General features: G+C 42.9%; 1 protein-coding gene across 3 annotated transcripts in view; it reads left to right on the forward strand.

Moving 5' to 3' along the window:
- zfhx4 (zinc finger homeobox 4) overlaps positions 1–20,734 on the forward strand; it is an 81,333-nt gene that overhangs the window by 15,803 nt on the left and 44,796 nt on the right. For 2 of the 3 annotated variants that reach the window (XM_038726083.1, XM_038726094.1), the window contains exons 2-5: positions 4,979–7,505; positions 7,925–8,137; positions 8,551–8,845; positions 10,626–11,167. In XM_038726083.1, coding sequence (XP_038582011.1) covers positions 5,025–7,505; positions 7,925–8,137; positions 8,551–8,845; positions 10,626–11,167 — 3,531 coding nt within the window. In that variant the 5' untranslated portion in view covers positions 4,979–5,024. The remainder of the gene's footprint in view (positions 1–4,978; positions 7,506–7,924; positions 8,138–8,550; positions 8,846–10,625; positions 11,168–20,734) is intronic. The other variant, XM_038726103.1, reaches the window with a different exon arrangement.

The following is a 20,734-nucleotide window of genomic DNA, read 5'->3' on the forward strand; positions in this document are numbered from 1 at the left end:
CTTAAAAATTCAGCCTGGATTTAATTTCACCCGTTATTAGCTGTGCTCACATATGTACCCAAACAGTTTGACAAGTAGAGGGAAAATAACCATTTTAGAACTCAGATGACCACATCCCAAACACAGATATGCCTAATTCCAGTGTTTACAGATCTTATAAATATTCACAGCCGTATTAACAGCACTGTCTACCCTTGCAGTAAAATATCGGACAGTTAGTGATGAAGAATTTGAACCTAACAGATCCCTGTGTAAACAAAGTCGGCAATGTGGCGACACTGCAATTACAGGTTTAGCATTTAACAGACTGCACCACTGGCTAATGCATGGTAGTCTGACAGGAGGACAAAAGCAGGAGGAGACTCAGGACTCTGTACCTCAAGTCTGCTCTGTGGACATGTTGTTGTAACACTTCATGTATTATCAGCACATTTATTACAGCTGAACAAGCTTATAATTGACACGAGCCCTAACAAATGCAGTTTTGGCCTTTGTGGTGACTTTCATACAGCACATTTGTATTTGAAGAATAGTCTGTGATGATGGCCATGTCCACTCTCTGACTTCTGTAAGATAAAGGATCCAACTTATATCTTCTATCTTCTATCGGAAGTGTTTAAAGGACAACCAGAGAAAATTTTAAAATGTGGAGAAATCCCCTGCTTTAGACAGCTTCTCTGTCTCTGAGGGAGCTACTGAAAAGCAGATGGAGGGATTGAGGAGAGAGGAGGGGAGGGGGGAGAAAAACAATAGGCCAAGGAGTCTCTTAGTCCCTTTCTCCCATCAGAACTAGCAGTGTCCAAACCAGGCATTCCTGGGCTATTATTTGCCTCTCACTGGATTTGATCTGCCACTTTAATTACCTTAGTGTATGTGTTTGTGTAAGGGTGGGTGTGAGCTTGTGTCCGTGTGCATGCTTGTGAAAGCAAGGGGACATGCTTAATTAAAAAACAGAGGTAGCAGCCGCTCAGGCCATCTCTTTTGTTCTTCTGTTAAAAGAAGGGAACTGTTTCTGCAGTGTGGAAAAACCTGTGCTTCATTGTTAGTTTCTCTCTCTCTCTCTCTATGTATCTGTCTATCTATTGCGCTCTGTCAAATGAAAGTAGTCTGGTTGGTAGCAGAGCAAAGGAAGCCAGTGGGGGAGAGAGAGAGAGAGAGAGGGAGGAAGGTTTCTTAGCTAGCAGTAACATGATCTGCCTTAAAAGAAGCAGTAGTGGGCACTACTGCTGTGAAAGGTGTGAAGCCTGGGGAATGGAGCAAAGCTCCAGATAACTTTCCTATCAATTTATTCTTAAGACAAAATGTCAGGTAATCAGCTTTTATGTAGCTGATTACAAGCTACTGTTTTGATCTGCGCAAGTCGGAAGATTTTGGTGTCCAAAATGTTACTTTGAGCTTGGAAAGGTAGAACAGGAAAATATTATATTCACTTGATAACAAGACCAGACATCTCATTTCTTCTCTGTTCTAACTATGCCAAATTAATGCATGCTGAATGGATCAGGATGACTTCAAAAGCCTACACCAGGCCGCATTGCACCACATTGCTCTTTCATAACAAGAGGATGGACTGAGTTAAGAGCTAAGACTTAAGCATTTTAGTTAAGATCTGGCATCCAGTCCCCACATAAGGTTCAACTATTAGGAGACTCTTTTCAGTGCCCTCACAGAAACTCTGTTCATATATATTGTATGCTGTATTTTTATCCCTCCATGCTAGATCTGAACATGCAATTTGTGCAGAATGGTCACTGTACTTATATTTTGTGTTTATGTAGTTTACCATGCCCTTTTCCACAGTGCATATTTTCCACAAATAGTTATTAAAAGAAATGCAAAAAAGCTATGTTGGAGGCATAGTTCATGGGTTCAATTAGGACAATGATATGAGATAACAAATTAATGGACAGTTACGTTATTATTGGCAGGCAGCACACGTGTAAACGGCTGCTAACCTGTTAACATTAGGGGTGATATGTCAGTGCCAAGTGCTTAACACATTGACTTATCCATAAGACATAATTCCATACTTAAAGCGTTAGGAGATGCATAATTCATAAACCACAGTGTTTTATGTCCGAGCTACAATTCAAAGGGGTTGCTCCCCAATGAAATAAGCAGTGAAATGACACCACTGACAAGTAGTAAATCCTGTCGTATATGTCGCATTAGCTCTCAAACCCACTGCTTCTGAACAGCTTTACCCTCAATCACATTTAACACAAGCATTGGTAAGAGGGACAGTGGTGGAAAAATGAAATATATGTAACAAGCTCAGTGTGTTGTTTTGGCGCAAGGTGAGCGTAATTGATGATTTATGGTAAAAATAACTAAATGGATGTGGGATACACCTTTATTTTATATAATCATTTCCCTACTGCCAAATTCATTTTGTTTTCTTCTTCTGCCATACAGACAGTTCAGCTATATCTAATATTGCGACATACATTTGTGGTGAAACACTCTCAGTGTGTTTGTGTTAATACCATGCATTCTTGTGTTATGACACATATTTGGCATGTTTCAATTATTTCACCTGTTTAGAACACAGAGCTAATAGCTGCTGATTTCTTTGCAATTACAGGTGTGAGTTAACATGTAGACAGGTTCGTCCATGGTTTTTGTGTTCAGGATCTGTGTCTTGGGCTAAAAGTCGCGTGAGTTTAAAAACAGTGGAATGTTTGTTTTGAACAGTTGGGTGGAGTTTACTGCATCAGGATAGTAAAAGACTGCCTGACTGTACATAACTATGCTTAGGTGATTTTGTCATAGACATGTAACACATCTACCTCCTGTCTTTTGCCACATCCATGCTGAACAGAAGGCCAAAAATTAATTTTCTGCTCCTTGTGAATTTTTCTTTAATCTCTCGAATACAGAGACAGAAACTGAGTGAGACACACAGAGAAAAAACATAATTTCTCTCTTTTAATCTATCACTAGTCCCCATGGAATCATCTCTGGGATATGTCAGATTAGACCTGATTATAGCGCGTGCACACACATGCACCCACAAACATACTCACACACATGTTTGATTTCATTCCTCACGCTTTTACTGTCCCTCCTACTGGCTTTGTTTAGCCCTGGATTGTTGCGGATTAATCCTCTAATTGCTTTGAAGCTTTGTTGTGAGAGAAAGGGAGTGTAGAAAAAGAGAGGGAGAATTAAGCAGCAGGTGGATTGGGTTAAAGGTTAACATGGCTCTTTAAAGCTTTCTTTTAATGCCAGCTCATTTACACGCAAGCATCTGAAAGGCGCTGGTACTGTATCAAGTGAAAAAGCACTGGCATGCACAACTAGTTCTCATTTGTTGCATTTAGCTGAACAAGAAAGCTGTTTCTCCTTAGTAGCTATGAGGCTTCGGTTCGCAAGCTTTTAGTATGTTTTTTTTTCTCAGTGATTGGCTTTGTTTTTTTCTTGTCTTGTACTCTTTAGGTTATCAGAAATTGTGCCTATGAAATGACAGTGGGGTGCTGTGTGTTTGTGGGATTAGGAGGCTTTTTTTCTACATTGTGTGCGTGTGGTTGTGTATGCCTTTGCATTTGTGCCTTGTTGTGAAAAGCCAAGAGATTGAAGTAGTGAGGGGTTGAGAGATGGGCAGCCGCCCAGCACTGATAACATCTCACTGGTATTCCAAACATCATTCCTCATGGAAGCTCTCTCTCTTTCTCTCTCTCTGTGTCTCTTTCTCTCTTTCTTTCCTTTATTGCACCTGCATGAAAAGACATTTGAAATATGATTGTAAATATTCTTTAATAGCCTAATTTGTTCTAGCATCTGCACCCTCATGTAGAAAATTTACCAACAGGCGGTATTCTACAGTACAGTACAGGCTCAAGTACAGTCACACTATTAGCTGCACAGTAAAGAGTTTCTTACTTTCCTTGTCCACACAGAGTCTAAGTCATACCTTCATTGCATTAATAGGTTAATACGGGCTGCCTAATTAGCAACTCCTGACTGGTAAGAACATGCCAAGACTGATTTAGCTGATGACTGAAGACTGCTCTAATTCCAATTCACTCTTCCTTTTATAAGAAGGCACTAACTTTTCTTTATTTGATAAACCTGATTGTATGTGTTACCTCTGTGTGCTAGTTATGTTGTCCACAACTGCTATTTTGAGAGTGTGCAAAGCTAGCTGGTACTAACCTGGCATCATAATCATTTAACACAGCATTAGCATACACAGGACACAACAAGGTGAAACTGCTTCCAGCTTCCAGTGTTGCACAGTGGTATATCAATCAAAGAGTCTTTTTATTAGACAATTGGGTTATTCCTTTAAACTTATCTACTGAGAGACAAAATTTTTGTTCAAGGATGCCTTTTTTTCTTTGTTTGTGGCAAGGTGCCAGTTATAAGACAGAGATGCAAGTAGGAGCAGTTAATAATGGATTTCTCCACTTTTCAAAAATTGTCATGGTATTAGCAAGTTAACACGGTTCTTATTTCTAGTACGTGGTAGGCAGTACAGAAGTAGATAATTGTCATGTTGTTTTGTTGCATCTAAGATACAACTGAGGAACCTTTGGTGTGCATAGCCCCATTTGGAGTGGATTAGTATCTTAGAATTTGCTTACCAAAATATTTGCCACTATCACTGTAACTTTACATCATTTTGGACAGCACTTAAGACAAATTTCCAAATTACAGGAGGCAATTTGTGAACAAGGTTCTGCGTGAAAATCATGCATCAATTCATACTTAGTTAGCGGCAGAAAAATCACGAACATATGCCCTCTGGATTGGATTGAAATTACTGATAGTAAAATCGCCAACCTCTTCCACAGATATCATTCTCATCCAAATGAGGCTTACAACAACACACAGTTATTACTAGGGTTGAATGTGGGGTGAGAGTAAGTTGAGGAATTGATTAGAATAAACTTAGTTTTGAATGATCCAACATCATCTGCTTGTAAACACCATTTACTAAATGTCTGTTTTTATTTCTGATTTTCCCCAAACTCAGGTCCCTGTTAGGCTGGATGAGATGAGATCCCTATGTAGTGGTCGTCATGGCAACTTGTGACTCTCCCCCTATGGTCTCGTCGCGGCAGCAGGAACATGGTGGCCAAAGGCTGGACACTGCTGCTGAGGACAACTCCGTCGCCATGGAGACCAGTGTCGCCAACAACAACAACCAGTTGTCACCTGCCGCCATTGGAGAGCTGGAGAATGGCCTTGGAGAGCCCGCTGTGAGCCCGCTGAGGTCTACTGCTACCCCCACCACTGTCAGTGCAACCACCGACCCTGTAAGTGAACAGAGTCGGAGAGAAAGCTTTACTACCGGTAACAAAGGGAGTGTTACCGGGACTTTACCAGGAGTAGGAGGAGGAGCAGCTTTGGGTTCGGACTGTTCTGCCCCTGCCACATCTCCTGTGGTGCCGGCAAAGGAGATCCCCTGCAACGAATGTTCTAGTTCCTTCTCCAGTTTACAAAAATACATGGAGCACCACTGCCCCAATGCCCGCCTGCCTACCACTGGAGGTCACGAGGAGGGTGAGGAGATTGAAGGAATGGTAGGGGAGGAGAGTGAAGATGATGGAGAGCGTGAGGTGGGTGCTGCAGAAGTGGGGGAAATGAACAGCGAGATGGAAATGGAAGAGGATAGTGATGTGGAGAACATGTGCAGCGAGATCATCTACCAGCCCGATGGCTCTGCCTTCATCCTGGAGGACTCCAAAGAGCAGCGTGGCAACCAGGGGGGGCACTCTGGGTCTCTCCAATTCAGGGGCCTTCTGTCCCCCCAGACCTTCCCCAATGCCCAGGTCAGCAGTGGCCAGAGTGGCCTGAGCCCAGGGGGGGAGCGGTTGGAGCAGCCCGCTGCACCCATGTCCTTCTATCCCCAGATCATCAACACTTTCCACATCGCCTCATCCCTGGGAAATAAATCCCTAGCGACCGACCACCCCTCCTTCCCAAATACCTCAGCTGGAGGGCTGGTGGGCGCTGGTCCCGTGTTGCACAGTTTCCGTGTCTATGACCTCCGCCACAAGAATGATAAAGACTATCTGACGGCGGATGGTGCAGCCAAAAACTCCTGTGTGTCCAAAGATGTCCCCAACAATGTGGACTTGTCCAAGTTTGAGGGCTGCGTGGCCGATGGACGGCGGAAGCCTGTGCTGATGTGTTTCCTGTGCAGGCTGTCTTTTGGCTACAGCCGTTCCTTCGTGACACATGCTGTCCATGACCACCGTATGACCCTGAATGATCAGGAGCAGAAGCTGCTGAGCAACAAGCACGTTTCCGCCATCATCCAGGGCATCGGCAAGGACAAAGAACCTCTTATAAGCTTTCTGGAACCAAAAACCCCCCCAAACTCTGTGCTACCCCACTTTCCCACATCTGCCAACTTCCTAGGGCCAGACACGGGGCTCCGCAGCTTGTGGAATGCTTTCCACAGTAGTGGGGAGAATGCTGATTCCCTTCAGGCAGGTTTTGCCTTCTTGAAGGGTAGTGCCAGCAGCTCCTCCAATGACCAAACCCCCAGATCCCAAACCATGCCAAAGGCTGAGACCAACCCAAACCTCGGGGGAGGGGCTGGTGCCCACAGAACCCCAAGTGGGAGTTCTGCTGCTGCTGCCACTGGTGGCATCCTGGAAGGTCAGAACTCTGATAGTGACTGCAAGGGCCACGTTAGGGACACATGCACTTTGCAACCCAATGGGCCGGACCTGAGCCAGTACCCGCCCATCAAGCGGGAGCCCAGTGCAGTGGGGGGAGAAAGTCCAGAGCAGGATGACGATGCTTACTCCAATGGTGGTGGAGTAGAAATGGAGGCAGATGAGGAGGAGGAACAGGCCATGACCATGGCAATGACAGGCCAGCGGGCCAACAGCACGAGTAGCAAAGATTTCCCTCTCTTAAACCAAAGTATTTCCCCCCTTTCCAACAGTGTGCTAAAGTTTAACATTGACAACAAAGGCCCTGCATCAACCTCCTCTTCCTCCCTGCCTGTGTGTGAGAAGCTGGAGATGGAGAAGAGCCATCTGTCCACTGCCCTGGCAGCTGCCAGAGAGCGGGAGAGCAGCAACGACTCAACCAGTGAAGTCCTGGCAGGACGGGATGAGTCGTCGCCATCTTCCCACCCCCTTGACATGATGATGTTGCGCAGAGATGATGAGAGTCCTGGGCCTCTGCATCAACACACAGGAAATCCCAGTACCCCTGGAACTCCAGGGACACCTGGTACCCCTGGTCCAGGTGAAGGGTCCCCAGGTAGTGGGGTGGAGTGCCCAAAGTGTGACACAGTCTTGGGATCCTCACGGTCTTTGGGAGGGCATATGACGATGATGCATTCACGTAATTCCTGCAAGACGCTGAAGTGTCCCAAGTGTAACTGGCACTACAAGTACCAGCAGACACTGGACGCCCACATGAAGGAGAAACATCCAGAGTCTGGTGGATCATGTGCTTACTGCCGCACAGGACAGCCTCACCCGCGTTTAGCCAGAGGCGAAAGCTATACCTGTGGATACAAGCCTTTCCGCTGTGAGGTCTGTCCATCTCAGTTTTAATCTGTATGATTTTATGTTTTCTCTTAAGTCCTAATGTCCTGTGGTTTTTAACCATTTTTATTGGTTTGGGTGTTATGAGGCAACTTTTATCTTTTACCAAAACTGATCACTGGGTTTGGTGGACATATGCTGATAGAAAATTTACATCATAATCTTGGCAATATAGATGATGCAATTTGCTTTTGAATTGAAAATTTTGTGTCAGAAGAGAGGAAGGAGAGAGGGATAAATGTGGTTGTCTTTCTCTTTTTTATAACAACAACTATCACAGCTATAAAGGTTAGGGTAATTATCTTTAAGACTGACTAAAGAAAATCTTTTATCAGATATCAGCTAGATTTTCTCATAAATGCATATAGTGTATATCATGAATTACTGTATTATTTTTTCCCTTTTAGGTATGCAACTACTCAACCACCACCAAAGGCAACCTTAGCATCCATATGCAGTCAGACAAGCATCTAAACAACGTACAAACACTCCAGAACGGTGGCAGTGAGGCACAGTACAACCACAACCATGCCAATCCTGTGCCCAGTGCCAGCCTTAGTGGAGGCTGTGGTGCACCCTCGCCATCCAAGCCCAAACAGAAGCCCACATGGCGCTGTGAGGTAATGATACTGTGCGTCATTGTAGCGCTGTGGTAGCAACATACCAATTTGCTTGTTTCAGTGTCTACACAATGAGGCAGTTATTTCCTTCTGCATCACTATGTCTATTATTTGTCTTGGACACATAATCTAACCTCTGGTCATTATAAAAGAGGATTTCTTAGACATTCTAGTATTATTTCCAGGTATTTTACTAAGATTTGGTTGTTGTTGCTTCTGTTGTTGTCGGTGCCCATTTTGATCATTATACAGGTATAAATGTAAATGATAAATTGACCTTATGTTTTGATGAAAAGTAATTAGAGTAATGAATGTAATTTATTTTGATGTATAAAACAATGCTTTGATGATGATAAACAAACTAGCAGTCAGACACACTAATACATTTAATTATCCTGCCTTGTTTCCAACAGGTGTGTGACTATGAGACCAACGTGGCGCGGAACTTGCGGATCCATATGACCAGTGAGAAACACATGCACAACATGATGCTGCTGCAGCAGAACATGAAGCAGATCCAACACAGCCTCCATTTGGGCCTGGCCCCGGCCGAAGCAGAGCTTTACCAGTACTACCTGGCTCAAAACATGGGCCTAGCAGGTGTAAAACTGGAGAATCCAGCCAGCAGCAGCGGCCCAGACACTCAGATGATGATTAACCCATTCCAGCTAGATCCTGCAACTGCAGCTGCTCTTGGATCTGGTCTAGGTGAGTGAAATAGATACTAGGTATAAATGAAACACAGAGATACACATCTGATCATTTTGACACATTAGCCAATTAAAATGCAAAATAATAAAAGTTATCCTGAGGGTGTGTCAAAGTATTTTCCTTTTTAATATTTTTGCCCTCAAGCTTGTTAGTCAGTTTTCCCCTCATCTTTCACATGGTCAGTTTTATCTGTTTAGTCTCATATATCTGATGCCATCTGCGTATTGTTTTTATTTCTGAGCCTTTCTTTTGTTGCTCTTCATTTTTCTCCCTACCCTCTCACCTTCTCTTTTTCTGCTCCCATCCTTTTTACCTTGCCCTCCTTGCCGCACCCTCTTCTCTTTCTTTTTCACTCTTATCTTTGCTCTCATATTGTCACTCTGTCATTGTCTCTTTTCTTTGACCCCTCTCGCTGATTAAAAAATGATTATGAGACGCCACATGAGAATTATTCTTAATCTTTCATTTGTAATTTTCTTAAGTCAGCTTAATCCCCCCCATACACACACCACCCCACCTTCGTTCACCCTGGAGAGAACACACACACACGTACACACATCAACACACACACATACAATGCAAACACATACACACACTCTCACACAGCAGGAAGCGGATTCCCGTAGGAGTGAGAGAGATTTAACAATGACCCTGCAGTGTTACACACCCACTCCCTCCTCTAGTGTGGAGGTCACAGCCCAGCCAGCAGATGTACTCTCAGTGAATTACACTGATAGCACACAGCTCCCCATAGTGAGCGCAGCTGTACATAGGTTTAGATGGTGTGAGCGGGATATTTATTTATTCAAATACTCATTCATCCACACAAAAATGCCTTCATAGATGAAGGATCAATGCTTACATGCTTACATGTATACACAATGGTAGATTTATATGTTCTAAATTTACCATTGACATCATTCAGGTAAAAATATGCTTATTTTTTTAAACCAGCACACACATACTGACACCCACACACACACAAAAACTAATATAGTCAGCCACTAATTGGGGGAATTGTACTTATAGTGGGGGGGTGGGGGGGACTATTCAGATGATGTGTAATTGTTAAATCCTCTGTGCTCCAAACAACGTGTTTAGGTATTATCTGAAAAAGACCTGATGAGATTTGGTATCATGCATAGAGAGACAATGAAGGGATCAAACGAAAGAGTTAATTACATTTGTATGAATGGCAGATCTGTTTTTTTGTCCTAGGGTCGGTGGGTGGAAGAAAGAGAAAATATGTGTAATGCATTGATCAGCTTTTCAAATCTGTGTGTGGATGTGAGAAAAGCCTGGAGTCCTAAAACCGTTGTCCCGCCATTGCTGAGAGCAGTAATTAAAGCTACCTGATGAGCGAGTTAGCAAGTTGAAAAGGATGATTGTAATTGATCCTGATTCAATCCTATTAAGGTTTTTTATAGACAAGACTTTGTAAGGAGCCCTAGTCCTCTGTGAGGCTTTATTTTATCAAATCCTTTTGTGTGAGAGGCCTGCATAGAGGACTTACTTCTCTCTACACACTTAATTTCATTAAAAGAGCCTTTTCTCTTTCTCTCTAGCCTTTATCCCTCCCTATGCATGCCAGCCTTTCATTTTCATCAGAGCTTTGTCTTTCTGTCATACCTCTTTGTTTTGTACCATTCCCTTCCCACCTTCCCACTGTGCATACTGCCTGCCATGTATGTAATCCTTATGAAAGCCCTACTTTTTAAACAGCTCTCTGTATTTCCCTTTGCTTTCTAACCTGCGTTCTCACTAATTTTCTTTGTAGTGAATACTGACCTATCAGCAGAGTTGCGTCTTGCCGGTGGTCAGCTGATGGCAGACGACCTATCTCTAGTGTCCTCGGGTGGAATGGGAGGTATGTCTTCATCAGATCCCTCCCTCTCCTCTTTGTCGCCACCTATCAACGACCCCTCCTTGCGCCTGTACCAGTGCGCTGTGTGCAACTGCTACTCCACGGACAGCCTGGAGGCTCTCAACGCCCACGTCAATGCAGAGCGCTCTTTGCCCGAAGAGGAGTGGCGCTGCGTGATGGGCGACGTCTACCAGTGTAAGCTCTGCAGCTACAACACGCAGCTTAAGGCCAACTTTCAGCTGCACTGCAAGACAGACAAGCACATGCAGAAGCACCAGCTGGTGGCCCACATCAAGGAGGGAGGGAAGGCCAACCAGTGGAGATTAAAGTGTGTGGCCATTGGCAACCCAGTGCACCTCAAATGCAATGCCTGTGACTACTACAGCAACAGCGTGGATAAACTGAGGCTACATGCCACCAACCAGAGGCATGAGGCTGCTATCCGCCTCTACAAGGTAAAAAAAATGCTCTTCTTCCATGTTGTAAGTGTCCTGCAGAAACATTAGTTCTCTAATAAAGTATATCTTCTTCTTAATGTCATCTCTTTAATCCATATGAAAAAACACATTGACTCTATGTGAGGAAGAACATGGTTATCTAAAGAAATTTTATCAAGAAAAAAATAATAATTTGGAGATTCTGTATTTCTGTAGGACACTGATTATATGTGATTCATAACATACAGCACTATACAGATATAAGGGCATCTGAGGGGAACACACACCACACACTCTAAGTTCAGATTCATGAATAACCCACATGTTTTTGTTTATAAAGTATTAGCTCCATCCTCTTAACTGCAGTGTCACATAAATATATAGTTCCCATGAGAATGGAATGACAGAGAACGAAAAGGTCACCATTAGAGTACCCACGATTAGAGTACCCACGATGATTTCCATCAGATATGGGATATGTCCTGCTTATGACCAGCTGGCACTACTGTTACTGTAAATTATACACTAGTCACGTATGATCAGCAAGTTTCAAATGTTTGTCTCAAAAAGTTTTGATTATCTTCAGCTGTTTTTCCAGCTTGTTTTTTTTCCCCAGCTGCAAATAATTCTGGAATAATTAGAGAATTTGTTTTCACGATAAGGGTGTAGAGCCATATTAACATACTGAACAATGACACAATGAAAGCAGATCACACTCTATACATGTCACTCTTAAAATATCCATACGCGATGCACAAATACACATAGTAATAACAAAAACAATGTTTGTATTTTTTGAATTATTGTAAAAAAAAAAAAAAAAATGAAAGTATACACGTGTAAATGTATTTTATAAAATATATTTCATAATTAATGTTTCCAGAAACAGACACATTTATCCACACAGCTCACCTGCAAACTCTCCCAGTTCCTTTGATATGTGAACTTATTTTGCTTGGGATTATTTGGTCATGACTTGTCATAGGGTTACCACACTAGTTGTCCATCAGAGCAGAGAGCCACTTACTTAACTTTAAATTAAACTCTTCACACTCTGAGCTATAAACAGTGTCTGCAAAGAAATTCCAACACAACCAATATTTGGCATCTTTCCCTTCATCAGTATATTTAAGGTGATTTAGTTTGTCTGACGTCTCCTTCAGCTTAATAGGATGCTGTTACATTTCCGAGGCCTTGACCTACAGGACAGGATCAAGTGCATTACATTAATGAGGTTTTCTTTACTACTGTACTGACATTTGGCAGTGGGAGGTGTTTGTGTGTGTATGTTGGACCTTAAATGTAACAACAGTAGTAAGAGGTAATAAAAAAAAGGATTTACTGAAGAAACTCAGATGAGACAGAAAAACAAAGATTTGGATTAAGATTTTATTCTGAAACCTTACATTTATAAAAGTCATTCTCAGATTTATTAAAAAGAGTCTTACTCCACTGACCCACCAGACTTTAGTCACTCCTTTCAGTCATGTTTGTAAGAGAGGTTCCTGGATTGCACAGTAACCTTTAAGGAATTGCATTTTTTTCCGAAATCTGTGACCAATTCTTACTTACGGTTCCAAGGCTTGGGTAGATTAAGCACATTGGAATTCTTGTGGTTATTTAAAACAGTCATAGTTGACTTACACTGGATGTACTGTACATATTGACACGGGATTGTCTGACAGTTTGGCAAAGGCTGAACTTGGTATGGGAAGAGTTGAAGATATCTATCCTCAGGGATTTTTTCACTAATTACATTGAAATGCTTTTGATTTATAAAAAACATAACTAACAGGCTGCTTGCAAATTGGCCTCCGTTAGCTGAGGTCCTCCCCTATAGGATTCATCCCCACTAATCAGGATCTCCTTACTGTCAGAAGAATACTTTAGCATAGGTGTGTGTTCCTTTTTGTTTATGAATGTGTGCATGCATATTAGAGTGTTGAGCCTCTTTTGACAGCAGTTTAAAACCAGTGTAGGTAATGTTGCAGAAACTAGCTAGAGACAGCTTGATTTAGGATTTCCTGCAGGCCACCTTCCAAAACCAATTCCCCAAAACACATTTTCAACAGCCAGTTATTGAATTCGGACCAAATTAAATGATTGGCCGTGCTTATTACAGTCCGGCATTTACATTTTTCTATCAGAGCATTTGATTTATTGATTGCTGTTGGGACGTAAAGAGAATTTCAAAAAATATTTTAAAAAGATGCTTCTGAAAAGAATTGCCCATCCTAGCTTTATGTTGATTTAATATAAGCTAATAGCCAGATAACTTAACTTGGCTACATTGAACATTGGCAGACATTTAATTGTGCAAAGAAAGCTATTTATATCAGTTGTGATTAAATGTAAAACGCAAGAAGCACAATCACAGTTTAGCCAAGGCATCCCAATGCCCCCTCTGTGCACCCACACACCCTGTACCTCATCTACCTACCCACCTACCCCACAGGCCTCAACAAATCTGTTCCACAGATGACGCTTTTAATGCCTCTGGCAGAAATCCCACTATTTTACCCTTGGACATATGGTAGTAAAGCAGAGAGAGGGGGAGAGAAAGCATAGAGCGGCAGAGCAAAAGGAGGGGGAAAAAATCATTTCTTTATTTGACCAGAAAAACACCTCTCCTTTTATGTATTGGCAGAGGTGAAAAGCACATGGGGATGGAGGTAGCTTGGCCGGGTGCATAAAAGATCGGAGTGCTGACGACTTTACCATCTGGTTTTTTGGAAACAGAGAATATCTTTATGGCATGGGAAACCATTTGAAGATACAAACAAAAAGCATATTCAGGCGATTTTATGGCTGCCTTGTAGCAGCGATGGAGTACTTCTAAGGGGAATTGAGAGTTTGCAAGTGTTTTTTTCCAGACTTTGAAACAGCAAGAGGGAAATGACATTAGCAGCACATGGACATCAAGTCATCTGGTGTCCAGGGCACAGCAGGTGGCGAAGGAAGTCATAGGCCTTATATGGAAAAAGCGGAGGTCTACGCCTCGCTGCTTATTGGAGAGGAAATGTAAGAACTCTGATTGGTCCCTGTTTGTTTACCACTGCACAAGGTGTTTTTCCACATTATCTCTCATTATATTGAACTTAGTTGGAATTCAACTATTCAAGTATGTATATAACCTCATTATTATTTAGTATTATCACAGCTGTCAAGTCTTTATCCGCTAGAAAAAAATCCAAATTACAAAATGGAAGATGTTTTAACGTAGAGTTTGTAAGCTAGCAGCCTGTGAGGTAAGCTCTACATTAAATGTTGCCATAGCATAGCGTGTCCATAGCTGGCCCGGCTTGTGTTTGGCTTAGCTTTGAATATGATGATTTATGGCTTCTTTATGATTTTTAATAACAAACACTGGCCTTAATACACATGGAGACAGGAGTAAATCTGTCAGTGCCATTCACAAGTGCTGCAGGGCTAAGTAGGGGGTTTAGTTTGTAGTGAGCATTTGTGTTTGTGTGTGTGTGTCCTAACTGAGCTTTGAGGTTAAGATCTGGGCTGTGCTTGCCCCTGGGTCATTAGGAGTTGAGAATGTTCATGGTCAATGTGGCATGGTCAAGGACCACACACATGTGCACACACACACACACACACACACACACACACACACACACACACTCATAGGCCATGACACCTGTTTCTCAGATGGCTGTCTGAATAAATCTTAAACTGTCCTCAGCCACCACCACCACTACCCCACCCTGTCTGTCCAGCTTTCCGTCATAATTCAAGCGGGAATGGACGTCCGGGGTCCACTGCACATTTCCATATCTGTTTTTCTGTTCATTATTTTCCCCCTTTGCTTTTCTTCATTCGCACTCTCCTTTGAACTCAGAATCCTAGGCTTATAAAATGCTCCACTTTTTATGATAGCGATGGAGGGAGAGAGGGAGGAGAGGACATTTAGATGGAGCACTTTGTTAGTGGGACGTACAGAGAATAAGAACAGAGATAGAAAGTGTCTCTTTCCCTCTGTCTCTTCCTGATGCTGTCTCACACTCTTTTACTCCCTCTGTCTTACCCACTCTCTTTGTTTTGTCTCTGACTCTCTCTTTCTCTCAATCGCTCTCTCATTCTATCTCTCCCCTGGGGAGCCACAGATAGGCCATCTCATTACCCATGATCCTCTTGGTATCACCATAGCCGGGAAATGAGGGGTGGGGGGAATTAAACGAGTGGAGGGATGGGAGGAGGGAGGAATGGAAGGAAAAGAAGAGGAGAGGGGACTGGATTTGTAAAAAAGAGCCTCCCCTTTTCCCATTTTCATCATATCCTTTGTATTTTTTTATTTTTATTTTTCTCATCAACCAAAGGGCCACCCCCCCCCCCCCCCACACACACACTTTTTATTCCCCTCAACCTCCCTCAGAGGAGATGGCTGTGCTTATGCATCTGTGATATTAAGTCTACCACTGTGCCATCGCTATTAACAAGGGTCAACCCTGCCCACTCTCATTTGAAAATCAAATGGCCCTATATATATGCAGCCCAAATTATTGGACTGTCATTTGGACTTGTGTGATGGGGAAATGGACAGGAGATAGACTCCCATAGATTTGCATAAAAAGCCATTGTACTATTCCCCGGAATAGAAAAGAGACTGGATCTATTTCAAATGCATGGCACCATTTATGACACACACACACACACACATGCACACATTCACATAAATGCACATGTGCATACAGAGGTATGACATTACATACATTTATAGAGAGACACACATACAGTAATAGCATACACACTCATACACAATAGTAGTCTTAGTTATCAAGTTACCATTTTCCACTTGAGCCTATGTCCGCTTGTTCCAGACACAGGCTCTTGATCACTGCGTCCTTGTCTCACACTCGCAGACGGACTTAAAGAGTCACTATTCTCTTCAAAAATGAATCTTCGCAGACACTTCACACTAGATGCTACTTGACTGCAAGATATAGATTTTCATGTTCTGTCATGGAGATGGTTGATGCAGCCTGCCGCCGAGAGTTCAGTGCTGTAAACCCGAACAGAAAAATGAATTCACTTCAGTGTTTTTTGTCAGAAGGGTTGTCTCTCTGTCTGTCTGTCTCTTTCTTCATTTTTCACTTCTACTAGTTGTTCTTTTGCTCTCTCACTCTCACTCTCTCTCTCTCTCTCTCTGCTAGGCAAAGAGTTGCCGGTTAGTAGATTATTCAAATCGTCTCCTATTTCACCTGCGTGGAGATTACAATGGAAATCTTTCAGAGGTCTGGGGGTGGTGAAGTGGGGGACGGAGGGTGGCGGCTAATTAAAGTATAAAAGCAGGTGTGTGCATGTGTGTGTGTGTGTGTGTGTGTGTGTGTGTGTGAACGCTGTCGCTTTGTGTGTTTGACAGAAAGATTTGAATGGACGGACTTCTCCCTCCCCCTTCTTCCAAATAATCCTCATAGATATTAATAAGAGTTTCGCCCATTCGCCCTTAACCAGATGGTCGGCAAAGCATTTGTGTGCGTGTGTGTGTGTGTGTGTGTGTGTGTGTGCAATGTCCAGCTTTGGTCCAGCTCCTGATTGACACTTGTAATGTTTAATTACCCTAGCCAGCTTCCCCCTCCCCTCCTCTCTACTTCCCGACTCTCTAGTGCATTAGTTAAGGCCTGCAGGCAGCGATGGTAGATGTTTTTTCCCGTAGCAAGGTGTGTTTTTCTGTGTGTAAGACAAAGAAACAGGACAGGTCTGGTTTTCTTATATTAATAGCCAGATGTGATTCCCTTCATAATCATCCTTACTCCTCTCTGAGCTGTGGGTCATTTGGGCTGGGCTGGGCTGGGCTGGGCCTGGGCCAAGCCATTTGTCCATGAGCAGGGGACTGTGAAGCAGATCAGGGCTGACAGGTATGGGAATGATAGCAGAAAAGGGGGGTTGTGGAGTGTGTATAGGTGGGGGTGAAGGGGGTTCAGTGTCTTCCAGACCACCAGAAGGAAGCGAACATCGCTGGGATGCAGGAACAAAGGAGCTCGCAGGAGTTTGTCTTCTTTTGTCTTTTTTTCCCCTTGGCTCATCTGAACCCTCCTATACCCACCCAAATACACACTTCCCTCCACCTTCTTCCATCCTTACGGCCCCTACTCACATAGTTGTCTTCTCAATTCCTACCTTTTTTTTTTCCAGCTTCAACACCGCTCTATCCTTTCTTTTCTCTCTTGGGTCTTGATCATCCTGTTAGGACAAAGACAGGAAGAGTGTTGTAAAAAATAAAAACAAAAAAAAAGTCTGATATAATCAAAGAGGGTGCATGATCTCAAATATGATCTTTCATGGGGAACGTTAGCTTCACTTGTGATACCTTGATTTGATCAGAGCCACTTCAGACAGATCACATAGCAGCACGATTGGATAAATATTTTTGTGAAATGTCATTGCCATTACTTTTAACGACTTTAAAGTGCCTAATTTCATTGAAAGTTGTCTTAGCAATCTTAATACTGTATGTGTCAATTAGGGACAATTAGGTGTTCTATTCTTGAAATAGTCTGAAATGTTACATCAGGTTTAGAATGGTATTTAGATACCACATTCACGCTTTTCCCCTCTCATGAAGCTATCAGGATATTGATATGGACAAAGTTGAACTGAAATACTCCTCAACGCCCTTCCAAATCAATAATCAATCGATTGGAGGTAATTGTGCCTCCCTTGGAATGGTCCCAAGTCTCTCTCTCTCTTTCCTCTCCTTCTCACACTCTCTCTGTCATTATCAGCATGTGGCCCAGTATTCAGCATTTCAGCATTCCAGCTGTAATTGATTTTAACCATTAGGTGCTCAGTGAATAGATAAGTAGTGGGAGATATTCGATTATACGGTTAAGAGAGAGACACAGGGATGAAAAGAGAGAGAGAGAGAAAGAGGGAGGGTGAAGGATTCAGGGATGTTGTTGGAGAGCTGGAGAAAGAGGAACTGACCTGTCCTGCTGTCTATCCATCTCCACCATTGGTCTTCCATCCTTGCAGCAGCACAACACTGCTGACCCCCTGTGAGTTCAAGCAGCTTAGTTTCTGCGAGGTAATCCCTAATGCTTTGAAATAGACCTGATAGAAAGCCCACTTACTTGTTCAGGATTAATGTGGGTTGGATGAGTGTGGTGGTGGTGGTGGTGGGGTTACTGAGTTTTCAGCACATTTAGTTAAATTAACCCATTGGAATTATCATACTCAACTCTAATTGTGGAATTACTTGCACAGGGATGAGGAGTGGACTGTCTTTAAAAGCAGGTTGCACTTTATCAGCAGACAGATGGGAGACTTGCATTTAACGTGACACCATGAATTAATACGCCGCCCTTCTCTATTGTTTATGTTTAGATTTACTATGCTGGTGGCCATAGCGCTATTATTCCTTTCAGTGGTTGCCCATCCCCATACAGAGGCCATTTTGAATCTGAGTGCAGCTGAGGGTGGTATTGCTTTCCCACTGTTTTCTGAAGATATAAGTCTGTTTTTTCTCTCTCTGTCCTTTCTCTTCTTTTCCTCGTTCTGGCAGGAGTGTAGGTTAGGACTAGGGGTAGGGGCGGATGGGGGTTGGGGGTAGGGGAACAAAGGCAAACATTTGAGTAATCTTCAAAGAGCCCATTGGTATGTTGAGTGGACGCTGGTATGCGGACTGCGGCTGAGGCTTTTTCAGGGGAAAACAATATCCTTCCTTTAGACCGTCGGGGCCTGGGCAAACACTACCAGCCAGGCTACTTTGCCCAGTGCTGCCACCGCTATCAGCTTACACCCCCTCCCTCCCCTGGCTCATGCAGAAAATGGTAGGGTCCTCTATGTTGCCGGAACAACACAGAGCTCATCATTATGGGTTTATGGGGGTAGACAGAACACCCCAGGTTGTCTAATGTGACGCGTCAGAAATGGTTACAAAAACTGTTATCTGTGTGTACTCTGCGATACATAGTCACTATTTAAATGTTTGAGTTTTGATATAGAGGGGTAATACAGACAAAGGGAGAGACGCGCAGACTGAAACTGGCTGCCTTCTGTAAAGAAGTAGGGAGGGATCAAGTGTGCCATCTTGTAGGTCAACTGCAAGGCATTTTATTTCCTGTGGCACTATGCAAAACGGCGCTGCTGAAGAGGTCCTTTCATTGTGTTCTCCCTGGCAGAGGTACCACTCCAACGTGTGCTCACACACACACATTTATATACAGCTTGAACACACAAACCACATTGGCTGCTAGGAATAAGGCCTGATCCTCTCCTTTTGTTCTATGAAGTGTATTGAAATAACACATTTTAGTGTTAGGATTTGGATTCTGTAACATTATACATTTGTAGTATTTAAAGTAAATAAAAAAACAGGCCATGTGTGCAGTGGTGTATCGAAAACACAGCATGATAGCGCACTCATTTAATAAGTACAGCTCTTAAAAGAAAGAAGCAGACAGTCTGCCATTTTGTGACAGTTTCAAAATGAACTCCCTTTGTCCAGTAATCACTAGCCATTTTCTCACGAGGATCCACCCCAGGGATAATTTCTCCCATTTCTCTGTCATTAGGAGGGCCTGGTATTAGGCTTGTGTTTTGTTCCCTGTACCTTTTGTTTTGTGCTAAGTGAAACCATGCGACAGGGTAGGGGCTAACTGGAAAACAATACTCCCCTTCACAGGCTCAGGAATGTGTAATTAGTGATTTGAACCCGACTTCGCTCGTGTAGATTCTTCCCTATCATTCTTTCTCTCTCTCTCTTGTTCTTTTGTTCTCTTTGTCATAGATTCTCACTTTTTTGCCTCTCAGTCTATCAGTTAGTTTCTCTCACTGTATGTTTCTGTCATTCTTTTTGTCTAACTCTCTCTAGTAGACATTTTTCAGCAGGACATTACGAACAGAGAGAAGAAAAACAAACTTGGCAAAATCTCTGCTCCTCTCGGCTAAGTTATTTTCCCTTCTCTTCCCTTTCAGTTTTAGTTAATAACAACATCAGTGTAGTACAAACCTCTTTGATAGTACCAGCCAATAAGCTGAAGCCCCAGATTTTCAGACCCTTTATTTTTGTTTTTCTCTTCATACATCCTGTCAATTAGGCCTTGCCTTGATTTCCCAAAAGCAACTTTGCATGTTGGGAAAAATGGAAAGTGATGAACCTTACCCAAAATCATGTATTTCAGCAATATCCCTCCCCTTGCACAGCACTGGAAAAAGATAACTAACAAAATGCTAACAAGCATGTTAGTATTTCGATGATCTTGATCTCAACATTTTATGATGTCTGTCCCATTGTGAGTCGATGGAAAAGATAATCTCAGCAGCAATATGTTTTAGGGAAATGGGGAGGTCTGGTCAGTCTCACCTGGCGGCAATGGAGACAAGCGGGGGCTTTTAGACCCTAATGGGCTAAGGTCAGGATGGCTAATAGGGAGTAAGTGGCTGAGCCATGCTGTCTAAATCTAATGCTAATGTAAATACTGATCCATTTTCATGGGGGGTGGAGGTGAGCTGGCTTTCAAGACACCTAACGCACATACACAAACATGCACTGATGAGTATGTAAGATTTGTTCTTGTCTGTCTCTCTCCTATAATCTGTTTTTCCCAACTACTGGGTCAGTACAATATACAATTA

The sequence above is a fragment of the Micropterus salmoides genome, unplaced genomic scaffold (genome assembly GCF_014851395.1).
Source record: "Micropterus salmoides isolate LMB-PRFRI ecotype aquatic unplaced genomic scaffold, ASM1485139v1 Ms_hic_scaffold_1, whole genome shotgun sequence".
Classification (NCBI taxonomy): Eukaryota; Metazoa; Chordata; class Actinopteri; order Centrarchiformes; family Centrarchidae; genus Micropterus; species Micropterus salmoides.